The sequence below is a fragment of the Drosophila melanogaster genome, chromosome 3R (genome assembly GCF_000001215.4).
Source record: "Drosophila melanogaster chromosome 3R".
NCBI classification, from domain to species: domain Eukaryota; kingdom Metazoa; phylum Arthropoda; class Insecta; order Diptera; family Drosophilidae; genus Drosophila; species Drosophila melanogaster.
This window is the reverse complement of record NT_033777.3, coordinates 6,952,076-6,966,283: the sequence shown is the minus strand read 5'-3', so window position 1 is coordinate 6,966,283 and position 14,208 is coordinate 6,952,076. Positions and strand designations below refer to the sequence as shown.

The 14,208-nt window shown below is 42.6% G+C and overlaps 2 protein-coding genes across 7 annotated transcripts in view; both read left to right on the top strand.

Annotated features, from left to right (window-relative positions):
* Positions 1–14,208, top strand: part of Antp (Antennapedia) — a 102,976-nt gene that overhangs the window by 32,945 nt on the left and 55,823 nt on the right. Inside the window, 1 exon segment of one of the 6 annotated variants that reach the window (NM_001382007.1) lies at positions 7,914–8,350. The gene's annotated coding sequence lies outside the window, so the exon portion shown is untranslated. 6 annotated transcript variants of the gene reach the window in all.
* The window catches only part of CG46458 (uncharacterized protein), a 62,118-nt gene continuing 55,823 nt past the window's right edge, over positions 7,914–14,208 (top strand). Inside the window, 1 exon segment of the mRNA NM_001382163.1 lies at positions 7,914–8,350. Within this exon segment, the coding sequence (NP_001368997.1) occupies positions 8,168–8,263 (96 nt within the window). The 5' untranslated portion in view covers positions 7,914–8,167 and the 3' untranslated portion in view covers positions 8,264–8,350.

Below are 14,208 nucleotides of genomic sequence, written 5' to 3'. Positions count from 1 at the left end.
GTATATAAAATTTCTTACTGAACATTTATATTTAATTTACATGAATAAATGAATATATTTTTATAGGCGCTATAAGGATACATCTCAATATTAACCGTATTGTTTAAAGCTACAAAAGTCGAAAAAGTCCGTACCAAACGATTTATGACAATGAAGAAATAATAGAATTTATTTATTTCATATTAATCAACGTGAAATTACGCTTTTTACTGCTGTTATTGTAAACTTTGCTTTTCTATTTGATTTTACGTATAATATAAAACGATATTTGGCCATGCGTATTACCTCAACAAGTGCAGTATTTATGGCTATTTAAATGCCTTCCCATGGCGCACATTAATTTTTCGATTGGAATTCATTAAGCAGCCTTTCATTTGGCTTTCAATCGATTCTCACATCAATTTAATGCACAGCCATTCGCTCGTTCCCCCAATTCCCGAATATTGTTCCTGCGCTTCTTCAATTCAACTTTGGTTGGCTTTGGTTTTCGTAGCTGTCTTCTCGGTTCTTCTTATTTTTTTCTTTGTTTTTGGATGGAATTGGCACTTAAGTTACTCAAGTGGAAAAAAGTTTTTGTTTTTCGTTTACTCGATATAACTATAGAAAAAATAAAGGAACATCAAGACCAAAAACAAACACAGATGGGGAAACTCCCTCGAACTGTCTCTTTCTTGGCGCTATCCCCTTCTCTTTCTACGCCCTGTCAGCTGGATTTCTTCATGGGGGTTATGTATACAAATACACGCATACATATATACTCCCTGGGACTATTTTTGCCTGCTAAACTTTCGCCGTCCCTTGTTCATGTTTTTTTTTTTTATATATATTTTCTCTTGCTTCTTAGTTGTATATCCAACCAATTCAATTGAAGGCTGACAGCGGAAAAAATTTTCATTATGAAATTGGATCGTTGTCAATTTGGCTGAAAAAAAAAGTGGTTGCAAGGAAGGGGTGGCTTATGAAGAGAGAAAAGCCGAAGGCCTCGGGTTATTATGGTTATTACTTGCTAGCCCGGAAATTTGCCGCGCGGACAGTTAGCACCTGTTAGGCCTACAACTTTTTTATGGCCGTGTTCCCTGCCTTTCTTCTCTCCTTTTTCATTACCTGTTTATCGCTGCATCTTTACAAATCGCTGTTCACCTTGAAGACGGTTTGAAAGCAAAGTGAAAATGCTACAGTGAAAAAGAGCGGATAAATAGCGAAATTCCACTGTGCATCGCCTCCTTCTTCGCCATCAGTTCATAAATTAGAGTTGGCTCCCCCTCTTCTTATTTGTATGCTTTTGTTGGGCTTTCGGGGGATTTCCAGGGGTCTTCAGTTAGCCAGTGATGTGATAATTGCGGCTTGGCTTAGCTTGGCTTACTTTGTTCGCCATTTAATTGTTAGTAATTTGTGCTTTCGCGTTCGCCGCCTGCCACCCCCTGCCACCCCCTGCTTTCCACTTAGTTTTCCCTTTTCGTTTGCCAGTCATTTATTCATTTATGCAAGCCGCGCTTTTTTCTCGTTCGGTTTTCTCTGGCGAAATTGCTCAACAAATTCTCGCTGGCACGCATTGCTGGCTACGGATGCCCTTTAATCCATTGTTATTACTGCTGCTGCGCTACTTCTCCGTGGGTTGGGGCTCTTCTATCCTTCGCTGGGTGGCAATCGCAATGAATGTTGTTATTTTGGCTTCACTTGCACCTTTACGCTTCGTAGTTTGTGTCTAAGCTTTGACGTGCACTTCCTTTTCATGTTAACAGAAGCGTGACAAGCTGAAAGAGAAGTGTATCAGGTGAGAGGGGGACCAGTTCCAGCAGGAATTTAACAAAATTTGGAAAAAATGGCAGAAAGATGGGAGAATCAAGTTTAAATAAACAATAAGTCAACGCAAAATAAAATGCATCATCATTTAAATCGTATTTTAGCATACTACTTGATATTAGACATTCAGGTATTGCAAATTAAAGATAAAAGAACGAAACTTAAGTTATTAAATTTCAAGTTAATGCAGAGTGGCGTATGATTATATGATTCATATTGAGCAAATGTTTTAAAATGATCAGGATATTGAAAGATAGAATATCTGAGCATCCACTGTACTCCAGACCAAAGTCGCCTTCCTCGGTGCGAAATTCCCGTGTCGCTGGTTCCAAGAATAAAAAGGCTTAACCCCAAAAGAAAAAAAAAAAAAACAGAAGTCGAAGGAACTGAACAAAAATTGTTACCCAGAACATTTAAAGAACCTCGGAGACCGCAAAAGAAGAACTTTGACATTTTCCTTTTTGTGATCAACGTCTGCGTTCTCTTTCACTCATCCCTAGTAAGCCGCCCCCTCTGGCAGCCCCCCGCCCCGCAGCCCCTGTCATTGTCATTGTGTTGAACGTTTTCATGTTTTTGAGCGCAAAAACTTTGTGGGATTATTTTTGTGCGACTTTTCGGGCATGTGAAGTTGACTTTTTGACTCTTTCGGTAGAATAACACGGACTTTTGTTTCATCTCCGCTTCTACGTTTTCTTCGCCACTTTTATTCGTGTGTGCCTGCGACTTTATTCATAGTTTTGTGGAGCTTTTGGGCTGTCACCTTTTATTTTTCCTTTTTTTTTCGCCTTTTTCCCTTTTGCATGTGTCACAAAACCGAAACTGCGACTGCGGAAATAGAAAATTGTTTTCTCGGCGGGTAACAAGTTTGACCTTCACACTCAGATGAGATGCCACGCCCCTTATTAGGGCAAGACTTGAGTCACATATGTATGCATGCCCCTCCCTATGTCGTATTTGTTTTTTGACGATACCACATAAATCAAAGTCGCAAAACTACAGAAACAGAAAAAGTGTAAGGCTCTTGCAAATTACTTGGAAGTTGACATCGCATCGCCGATGCCCCAAAATAATTTTTTTTTTCTTCCGACCTCTGGATATCGCTCAGCACATAAGAATACCCACTAGCTCATTTTGCGTCTCACTCGTTAGCTTCGCCATCTCGCTCGCACGAAGCAGAGCGGCTTAGCAAAATGAAGCAACATGTGTGGGTGTCTTTCAGTGGCGGAAAAATGAGAGATGCGTGTGTACCAGTGGGCACATTTATAGGGGACACAATTTGTGGGGGATCTTAAAAACTGCAGATGTGTTCCGTATTCTTTTAAGCGTGGATGCACAGACAACATAACAACAAAAATTCTTAAGCAAAATACTAATGTATAGCTTTTATTTCTATAGCTCCTAAATGGATATTCGATTTATAGAATTGTTATACTCTGCATCTCCCACTCGAACTTTATATATATGAATGGGGGCATCGCATTTGGAGTCAGCGAAGTTTTCAGAATAATAATGCCAAAAAAAAGAGCCCCAAACTTTCGTATTAATATCGAAGGCAGCAATCCAAACGCTCAGCAGCCGGAAAATTACGCTAATCAGTCGCTCCACTGGCGATTAGCGAATACAAAACGAGAGCCAACAATAAATAAATAAATCAAATTCACAACAAACAATAGCAGGAGTATGATTACGAGGGAGGGGGGAGGGAGGAGGCACAGAGAAGAGGACAAACTTTGCCAAGTGATTTGGATAAGTTCGATATTGCGTAGGCAAGTCTGTGTAAGCTGGCGGGGGAAAATCTTTGCGAGGGGAGAGACTGGTCAACAAATATTTTGACATTTTTCCAGCAGCAGCCATAAATCACTCAGCGAGAGAGCGAGCGAGAAAGCTGACATGATTTCTGTGCCCTAGACTCATAATTAGAAAATTAGTTCGAGTAAATCCAGTGGTGCGGTAATGGAAAATTAGCTTAAAGTTTTCATAGCTGTTGGTCTATGTTTCAAATAAATATCGCTGCATACTTCTAGGTTACTGCTAGTTTGGTGAGCGAGAAATTTGAATGGATAGAGAAGCCACTATATTATTGAAATTCGAAATATATGCCAAATAAATAAATTCATTAGAATCCCATCGATCCTTGGATTTACCTTTGCATATACTTTCCCATCTCGCCGCTTACTTCCGTATCTGTATCCATTCCTTCTGCGGATTGTCAAGTGCTAAGTGCTCCAGAGTGGCGAGCTGCGCGTCACAGGAGCAACTGGAGCACTTTGACAGACTATTATGCGAGAAAGGTTTCTTTCACTTTCCGCGGCCGAGCAGTCGAGTGGAGCGCAGAATCGGGGGAGTCAGGAAGCGGAGTAGCGGAGTGGCGGAGTGGCGGAGTATAGGGGAATCGGGGTGTCGGGGAACCCGAGAACCGGAGAAACCAGACGTGAGAAGCGGAGTAGCGAAAGATGTTCGAGTCGCTGCGGAACTGTCATTTCCGTTTTACTTGTAAAATGAACATGGAAGTATTCGAGGCAGCCGACAAAGTGGCAGCAGTAGCTATAGCTGAAGCCCTGCTCATAGCAACTGTAGCGGGCGGAACGGAGCGGAAAGGAGCAGCTGACGCTGACTTGTTATATACTAAACTGCCCGAGGGGCGGGCACTGGGAAGCGGGAAGTGGGATGGTTGCTGTGGGAAGCGGGAGTCGGGAATCGGGCGGCGGTAAGCGGAAGGATGAACGAGGCCAGGCAGACAGACAGTCAGGGAAGACAGAGACGGACGGAGCGCGAGGGAGACAGATACAATGGGGCGGACGGACGAACGGACGGACGGACAATTGCGTTTAACGTTTTTCGCAAAAACTTTTCGCTCCGCTTTCGTTGGATATTCTGCGCTAAAGGAAATTGCAGGCGAGTCGCAGACGAAACGGAGGCAGTGTTGTTAACAATAAATTCTCAAATATAGCTAATTCAATATGTGATAAATGATTCTGAGCGTTGTGGATCAGAAATTGCCTTGAAATAAGGGTTAAGCTTCCAGGCAAATCTTTTTTAATTGAAACTATCTTTACTATTTAAGCACTTATAAAAGCAAACATAAAATAAATATTGCTTTTAATCGTGATGCGTACTTAGACTCAACAAATAATTATTCAAAAAAATTCTAATGCAACATTCAAAACCAATAGTTAACATTAAATTTGACTATGTTGTATATTAAGAACCTGAAAATTTGGTTATAATTCGAACATAACATATTTGGTTATAATTCGAACGAACATATTTCTCCAAGCGGCCAGAAATGAGCCAAATCGGCAGTTCTCGAAGGTGGGGAGGCAATGGGCGCTGGCAACTTGGGAATGGGCACGAATGGAGCGGGTGGTCCGGGGCAACAACGCAACCAAGCATTTCGCACTGTTCCCGCTCCGAAGGTAACAACGCAAGAAAATGCCAGGCAACAAGACAAGCAGAACTGACGTAAAAAGATTTTTGTGTTTCCCCCGGGCCGGCTAACCCCCTCCAGGCCCCCTGGCCCCCTGGCCCCACTTACAGGGGGGTGGCGTCTGGCGTCTGGATTGAAGCCTCATCATGAAGCTTTCGCCCTCGACGATAAATGCGAGTGCGATCTTTAAACGCTGTCCAAACGCCGCGAAGTCCATTACGGAAATTCGGAAGGGGAGAGCATTTCAACGCGTGCGACTTTAGATTGGAATAAGTAGCAAGTAGCAAGAGGAAAATGAAAATTGTAATTAAATGTTAAAAATTCGAAGAAATCGGGGTTGGATTAGGACGCGTGAATAGGCATTTGTCCAAAAGTGGCATTTCATGAAAAACAAATATTTGGTTGGGAGTAACTAACAACATGATGCATTAAACATTAAGCAATTCAAATATGTGCCTCAATTATTTAGTTTAAAATCCGTTACCAAGCGATTAAAGTAACATTTGTTGTGTAAGCTCTTACTCGACTAAAATCTTAAAGTTACTCATTTAAAGGTCCGAACTTTCATAAAACCAAGCCCCCAATGAAAACTGAAAATTGTTACATTTTTTCACTTACAATGCAAAATTCTGTGGCTCGAGGAAAACTATTAGGTGATGGAAGGGAAAATTTTAATGAAAAATCTTTGGCCAGCATCAAAAGCCACTTGAAAGGACTCTCCCCCTCATGCCCAACCACTCTCCCCTCTCTTTCTCGCTGGGCCACCTCTCTCTTTCGGTGACATGAATGCTGACAACGTGTCTTAGTTTGCACAAAACGAGCTCAAGAGATGCAGTCAACACACACAGCCACACGGGTTTCCATTACCCGGACACGGACGCCAGTTGTTGACTCCTTTCTGGCAATGTATGTGTGTCTGCTTTCCTGGCTTGTCATGTTGAAGGAATTTTAATTTAATTACAAGCCTTGACTGGAGGGGAAATGGAAAGCTGGAAAGCATTATAATATTATCATCATTATAATTATCATCATTATCATTACCAAGGATAACGAAAAATATCTTAAAAACGATTAGCTAGAAACAAAAATTCATAAATTATGTCTCGAAATCAATATTTAAAATGATGGCATTTTACTTATCTCCTTTAAAAATACTTTTCACAAGTAGATGGTCTATTAAAATTGATAGCATTCGCAGTGCAGGCAAAAATTCTCTTAGGCCTTTGCTGATAATCAATAATAAAAATCAAGTCCGCATAAATCATTTCCTCCTGTCTGCTAGATGCATATCGCACTTGTTTGGGAAATTAGGAAAACTTCGGCAGTCCCCTTCCCGAAATGTGTTTTCAATTTTCATACTTTTCGGTTGAGAGAATTGCGCCGTCGGCGTTGACACCAAAATCAATATCTAGGAAAATTCCTTGCAGCCTGTTTTCCACAGGTATTTTTTCTCAGCTCAACTGCTTTGTCATATCAACAGACGGCCGCCCCTCCCGAAAATCGTACCCCTCCCTTGGGGGCGCCACACTTTGTGGCAAGGCCGCACGTTCGTGCGTTCGTGCCAAAAAATAATTTCCTACTCGCCAGACGCAGTGGCAAAGTAAGGAAAGATCGGAAAGGAGGAGACTGAGGAGGAGAGCGGAGCATCCGAGGGGCAACGTGAGCGCACTTATTGTTATCAACGGCTGAAATATGGCATTTTAATTTTATTAGCTGCCTTTACATGCAGCACACTCCCAAGCCAAATAAATGTGCAGATGATGATGGCCATGGTGACGATGACAATCTCCACACGCGACAATGGGATCAAATGGATTTTTAGGCTACTTCGGATTGCTTTCAGGAACTAAATTTATTCATAGTCGATTAGGAAAGACATGTGTGATATTAACAATCGTAATCAATTCTTAAAACACGAACTAACAATTGATAACAATGTTGCTTTTTCTAAAAATCGTTTAGTTGAAGTAAATGATACATTTCTTATAATTTAATCAAAATATTTTAATCGGTTAAGTTGATAAGTATAGGTAGTTGTTTTGATTTTAAAAAGATTTCAATTTCTTTGCATTTTCTTGGTCGTTTTCCATAAAAGGGATATATAATTCCACTCGAAACCCCATTGGCTTCCATAGTACGGGTTGTTATTGTTCTGGTGGTGATTGTTTTTTTTTTGCTCTTCTTGGATGCCTCCACTTTTCGACAGCAGGAAGATTTGTGAGGACGGTGGCATTTGTAGGGGGTGTTCAGAGAGAAGGTGAGACAGAGAGTTCCCTATCGACTGCGCATGCCGAGAGTCTCTAAGAGAATCGGTACTGGCCTAATGGGGAAATGGGGAGGCTATCAAAGAGCCATAAAGTTATAGTTGCCACAGCAATGAAGTCATTTAACCAAAGTTTATTGCTAGTTGAAAATTGTGTTATTATTATGTGGCTATGCGGGCTCTTTATCTCACTCTCTTGACCCCGAAGGCCGTTCTCTTAAGTGTAATAATTTATTACGCCTTGATTTGACCCCACTTCCTAGCCCCGTTGTTGTCATTTCGGGGCTTTTGTAAAGCATTTTCGAGCGCCAGCCAAAACGCTCCCGAATAAGAGGAAGCAGTTGATGGAGAAGAGCAGCAAGTGCGGAAAATACGGAAAATGCTTTTGTATTTGGCTCCTAAGGCGGCACCAAAACTGGAGGCATCTCTAGTTGGCAATTTCGCAGCGTCGAGTCGAGAGAGATTCGAGCGCTATAATTTTTTCCGGAAGAAAAGCGATAAAGTATCTCAGTGCGATTTTCCGTCGGCAAATGAGTTTTGGCCATTGTTCGAAATTAGCATAAACAGAGTGTCCCGTTGACTTGGCCAAATGTGCGGCTGACACGGCCAATGGATCTGAGTCCTTTCTCGCCCCCCTCCACGTCACCCCACCCCACCGGCCGCATCGAGCGAACATGTGCCCCATAACGCCCATAGAGCTACTGTCCACGATAATCCTCGAAAAGCGCAAACTGCGGTCCTCGACAAAGCGGAAAAAGTATCGCAAATAACCGAACTCCAGTTCCTTCTCTTCCCCCCAACTCATCCATTTTCCGGAGGTTTCAGTTCGACGGGAAATGTCGCTCAGGCCACTGCAGGTAAAATGCCGATCGGACCTCCTTAGTTTCGTTTCTTGTATATATTGGGTGGGTCTATTAAAAGTTCTATAAAGTTCCGAAACAGCTGCTTCACAAGGCGAAAGTTTTTCCCGCTCGACAAGTGTCGAAAATGCTTTGTATAAATAATTTCTGTGGCTTCGTACAGTTTGGCTTGTTTTGCCACAAATCACTGGGGTCATAGTGCATTATTTTGATGAGCTTCGAGGAGAAAGTTGTTTATGTTTGCAGTTTTTTTTACGTGACCATGGGAACTGGATTTTTCCAATTACTTTATATCCAATTACTTTATAATCAAAACAAAGAACTAGTACAATATATTCGCTTTAACTCAAAAATTAAAGTAAAATGCTGCATAATGCTTGAAGATAATATATCATTTAAAAATTTCGCCTGGCATGTTAAACTTTCTCTTTGTAATTTTTACTTACCATTCATTCACTTTCCGCTTTCGCTGAGCTATTTCCAGAACTATTTTCCATTGAGCGTCTTGCACAGCTGAAATCTGTTCAATTTACCACAAATATTCCTTGGGTTGCCATATAGGAATACCTGGCCTCCGATTTCCACTGCCCTGTCCCGCTTTTCCTGCACTTCTTTTTCGTGGCGCCCCGCATGTCACCGAAAAAAAAAGGAAAATGTAATGCATTTCCACCGCGGCTGCCACATTGCAAATGGAATTGAGCAATGCAACAACAATGAAATGTGTGTAACGCATGAGATGAAATGAAATGCAACACGCGCTGAGGGCAAAAAAATTGCACAAAAACGAGAATTGAAAATCAGGCGAGCGAAAAGCGAAAAAAAAAGGAAGCAAAACAGCAGACCGGGAAAAAAGAATTTTAAACATGGCGCGAACATAATGTCCTGTGTCCTTGCCTGTCTTGCCTCTCTTTCCTTGCGAATTTCCCTCCGCTTGTTGTTGCTGGGAAAATCGAACATTGATTTATGGCGTGTGCGAATGTCGGGAAGGCAAAAAAAAAAAAAAAGTATAAAATGTACGGATATATACGGGGGAAAAGGGGCTGACAACGATGATGCTGATGAGCTCGAATTGTTTTTGATATGTCCCGGGCAGCGCAAGAGCAAGGGAGAGGGAGAGGGAGAGGGAAGACGCAACTGAGGGAGACGGACATAAAGACAGATGCAGGTCGGTTACATGAACGAACGTACGTACATATACCGGAATACATGTCCGTACATTTACAGAAACGATTCTCGGGGTCCCTCATTGCCTCGACTATTATTATTATTATTATTTGTGACAAACGGAGGGAAGGTGTCTTCCCTCTCGCTCGATCGGATCTTGTCCCCCCTTTCTTTCGCCCGCCCGATTCCCTCATTTCGCATTCATCGATGTTGCATTTACAACAAGAGCAGCCGCAAAGCAACAATAAGAGGGGGAAAATTGCAAATGCAATTCGTAACGCATAAATTTAAAAAACACAAAAATGAGACGCTGTGTGTATGTGTGTGGGTTTGGGGGGGGGGGGGGGGGAACGAAGGGGGTCAGCGAACGCGTGTCACATGTCGATTTTCGATTGTTCGCAAATTAATATATAAAACACAACGATGCGGTCTGGCTTTTCTGCGGTCCCTTTGCCCCTTCACAACCCCGCCCGAATTTACATTTCCCCCCTCGGCGAATTTACATGTTACAATTGCGGATATTGAAAATGTATCGATTTGCTGGCCGAGTCTGAAGTTGTTGTCAGGGGCTGCAGTTTAAATAACAATTTTAATTCGAAAGAGAAAAGTGCATCAACAACAGAGGCTGATGCTTAGCCCAGGAATAGATTAATAACTTAATTCGTATTGCAGTATATAGCAAGATATTGTATAGATGTGCTTTACTACCCCATTTACTCTCAAATTATTCAGTGAGCAATATGTTGCTGCAATTTCACGATAAGCCGCACATGATCGATGCTTTTCGGAGTCGCCCGTTTCAAAGGAATCTCTGCCCGCCGATCGCCGAAATTTCTAGCAAATCAACTCTATCCACACCACCACTCGATGAACAACTCCCCAAGCAGCCACAATAGATCCCTGTCTCCGCACTAAGTCCATCTAACTAAATCTAAACTCGTTTGGGCCCGCCATTGCCGACGGCCAAACACGCGCTGGTAATTGCGGCAATTGGCGCTCATTTCTCTGTCATAAATATCTTTTTGGCCAGCTCCAGACTGGCGCAAATTATCGCATCATGCATGGAAGTCGTTCGAGAGGGGGCGGAATAAATTGTAAATCACCTTCACACCAAGACGGGCGGAAAGCCGATTTTCCAACACTGCCCCCAAGGTCAGAGAGTTTGCACTAGAAAAGCAAACGAGCTAATAAATTACGTGTAAAACAACGTGTGAACTAACATAAATAATTTTCGCTGGTCCCGCTCTTGCACATTTCCCAGTCACTCCTAGGAACAATCGATTAAGCGTAGATAAAAATCAATTTGCGGCTATAATAAATTGCTCAACTACCATTACCAGGAGCATGAGCTTCTCCATGGGCCAGCTCCCCACTCCGCCTGTTGCGGCAATTTAGCTTCATTTTGCCAGACTCTCAGCAGTCTCTCGACAACAAATTGGCCCGCAAGGTGAACTCAGGGCAGAAAAAAACCAACTAAGCCCAATTCTTCGAGAGGAGGGGAGCCAGGCCAAGCCAGGCCGAGCCAGTGAAAAATTTACAAACATTGTAATCACGGGTTAAATATCGCCAAAACCAGGGCCAGCTGCTCGCACTGCACAGCCATCTTAACCCCGAAAGTATCTTAAGTTGAGAATCTTCCACCTTCATGGAGCAGCCGCGGATTAATCACCGCGGGCAGGGCAAGCCCCAGACTCCAAGGCTCTTCGGATTCATACTTGGCCCGAGTCAGCCGAAGTCGCAAGTCGCGACTCCCACTCCAACTCCAACACGAACTCCATGTGCAACTGCAGCTGGAAGTCTTCGGAGTGAAGCACAGTCCCATCCACTTGCCCAGTGCTCGCCGAGATCACGATTCACAACTTAATCCCAACCAGCTAGTTCAGCCGGTTTGCTTTGCACTAAAAAAAATTAAATATTTTTTATAGGTATAAAATGCATCGAAAGAGTGGTTTTAGCTGAACATAAAGTGCAGGGAAGTCATTTTTTTCAATGAGAAAAATATTGCCATAAAGTGTGCAAAGACATACTATTGACAATTCGAACATAAATATAAATATTCTAATAATAGACTGTAAAGTATTCTGAAGATATGCTTAACAATAAGCGATACCATCATTACATTTGATTAATCATATTTAACCGATTTTAGAGTCGCTAAGAAAATGTTCTAAATTTTTCCTGGTGCACTTCATCTTCCCTCCATGACGGCCAGTTCATCTAGAAAGGTGCAGCATCGTTTGTCCATTTGTTTCTGATGCTTTTGTTGCGTTTTGTATTTTGTTCATTTCACATTTTTATTTAACATCCGCAAATCGTCTGCCGCCCTCTCCTTATTTTTTGCGCTTCGACCACGCCCCCTGTTTCGTGGAGGCCAGGCAATCGGAAAGCAAAAAAAATTGCCCACTGATTCATCGAATGCGAAACAAAATGAATTCATTTGTGAGCGCACAGGGCCGTCGGGCAAGGAGGGGCACTGATCTTTCTGGGGGGAGCTCCCTCCTCCAGCGGCCTTTTCTAATTGAAGTGTTTGTCTAGACCCCGGAGCGGTGAATGTTGCAAGTGATTAGCAAATGGAAGGCATAGTGGATGGTCCGAGCCCAGCGGATGGCTTGTTAAACGATCCGAAACGGAGGATGGGTGGAGTGCAAGGATCCCAGCGGAGGCCTATGATTTTTTACGCACGGGATTTCCTTTTCTACCAAGCAAATGTACATACGAAATACGATTTTTAGGCAATGCAGTGACTAAATTAGTGAAATGTATATCAACCAAATGTATGCACACGTTTCATAATTATTTTTTTAATTCATACTTACAAAAAATAACTTCTTTAACTTTACAATTAAATTGATATATGTCTGTTTTAATTTCAAAAACTTAAGCGCTTTTAGCGGAGTTTTAAAGCTGGTTTTTTAACGTTCGAAAAACGGGTGTCAGAAGTCGGAAAACCACAAAAAAAGAAACAACAGCTCGTGCACTTTTATCAGAGGGTAATAATTCATTACACACTTTTCGCCTCCCTTTTCCCTCACCCTTTTCCTTGAACCATCAGCTGGTATCGGAAGTGCTGCAGTTACCGCAATCGACGGCCATTTTCCCCTTGCTTCTGGGTGCTGAGAAGGGGAGGGGAAAGGGGAAACGGGATCGGTCAGTTAGCGAGGAGGAAAACAGTTGGAAAGCTAACCGGTGAGTGGTGGAAGTCCAGTTGATAAGACATACGCACCTCGGAAAAAAGGAGGAAAAACAAGGAAAAAGGATAAGCCGGGATAAGCCACTCAATTAACTAATTGTCCTCAAATGATATTCATTAGAGGAAAAGCCTCGACCAGTGCGTCTTTTGGGGTGAGGATAACCAGCCTGACGGATAAGATTTCAGTTATCGTAGGACCAAAAAAAAAGAGGTCCAAAAGGGACCATAAATCAATGTAACTGTCAACGTCAACAGCGTCAATAGTTAAGTGCGAGAGGGAGAGCACGAGTGACGGAAACCACCCCCGAGCGAATGCCACGCCCCCAACCCTAAAGGACCAAATCCCAAGGCATGGCGGGGGAAGTTGGCATTTTGCATTACAACTAGATGATGTCAGCAAATATGAAATAGCTAGATTGTTTCAAAGTGTCAACGGAGAATACAACCACACACATACATTTATGAATATAATGTCCTTATGAGCATTTGCACTTCCTTTGGCCCAAGCCCAACAGGATATTACAAGCAGCTTGTGGGGAAATTAGATCTTCACAACTGCCTAGCGACTACAGAATCTTTCACACAATTTCCCAAGCAGCAGAAGGAATTGAAAAGTGGTAGCGGTGAAGAGGGATGGTACAGGGGGTATGGACAAGGAGATGGGTAGCCATGTATGTTAAAGGTCCCACGAGGGCATCGGTGGCGCCACTAAAATACATGTTGCACTTAATTGGAATGATTTCGTCTGTGAAATATGACTTCTCTTCTGGTGACTCGAATTTGAAAGGGGAGCATCGGTCTCTGGTTCTGGTTAACATTCCATATTTGGGGATGAATATGCTCTGTTCTAATTGGGGGCAACTAAGCCTAGTCATTGTAGAACTGAGACGTTCAGAACATAAGTCGTACTAACAACACACCAAACAGTCCTATCCCATTCCTGATTTACTAACCAATAGAATATTAAACTAATTTATTTAGACAATAAGCAGCCACTTCATTCCTTATATCTACACATACATACATATATCGCTCAATCTCACTTAGTTTTGAGCCATTACATGACATCCTCTTTTTATCCACAAGTCCAGGCCATTTGTCATATCCACTCTTTATCGCCCACTCCCACCAATATGATCTCTTAGTTATGCATCTAACAAATTGAACTAATTTCCTATGCTCACCTCTTTGTCATTGCAGGTAAACACGCAACCACTTTGCCAAAGACCGCCAAAAGACAGGGACAGACTGACCTGCCACCGATGCCATCTCTGTCTGTCCCACCAAGTAAGGCATGGTAGGGGGGTGGGGGGGGGGGGTAAGGTTAACCCCCCGGTCTTCAGAGGGGGATTCTGGGATGGGTAGCTGAATGGGATACATTTCAAATACCTTAAATGCGCAGGCAGCATTCCAGCAGTTGGCTATATCTGATTTCTGTCAACATTAAAATTGCAGACCTGACAATGCAACGGACAAAAGAACCGAACTGAGCCAAGGCGAA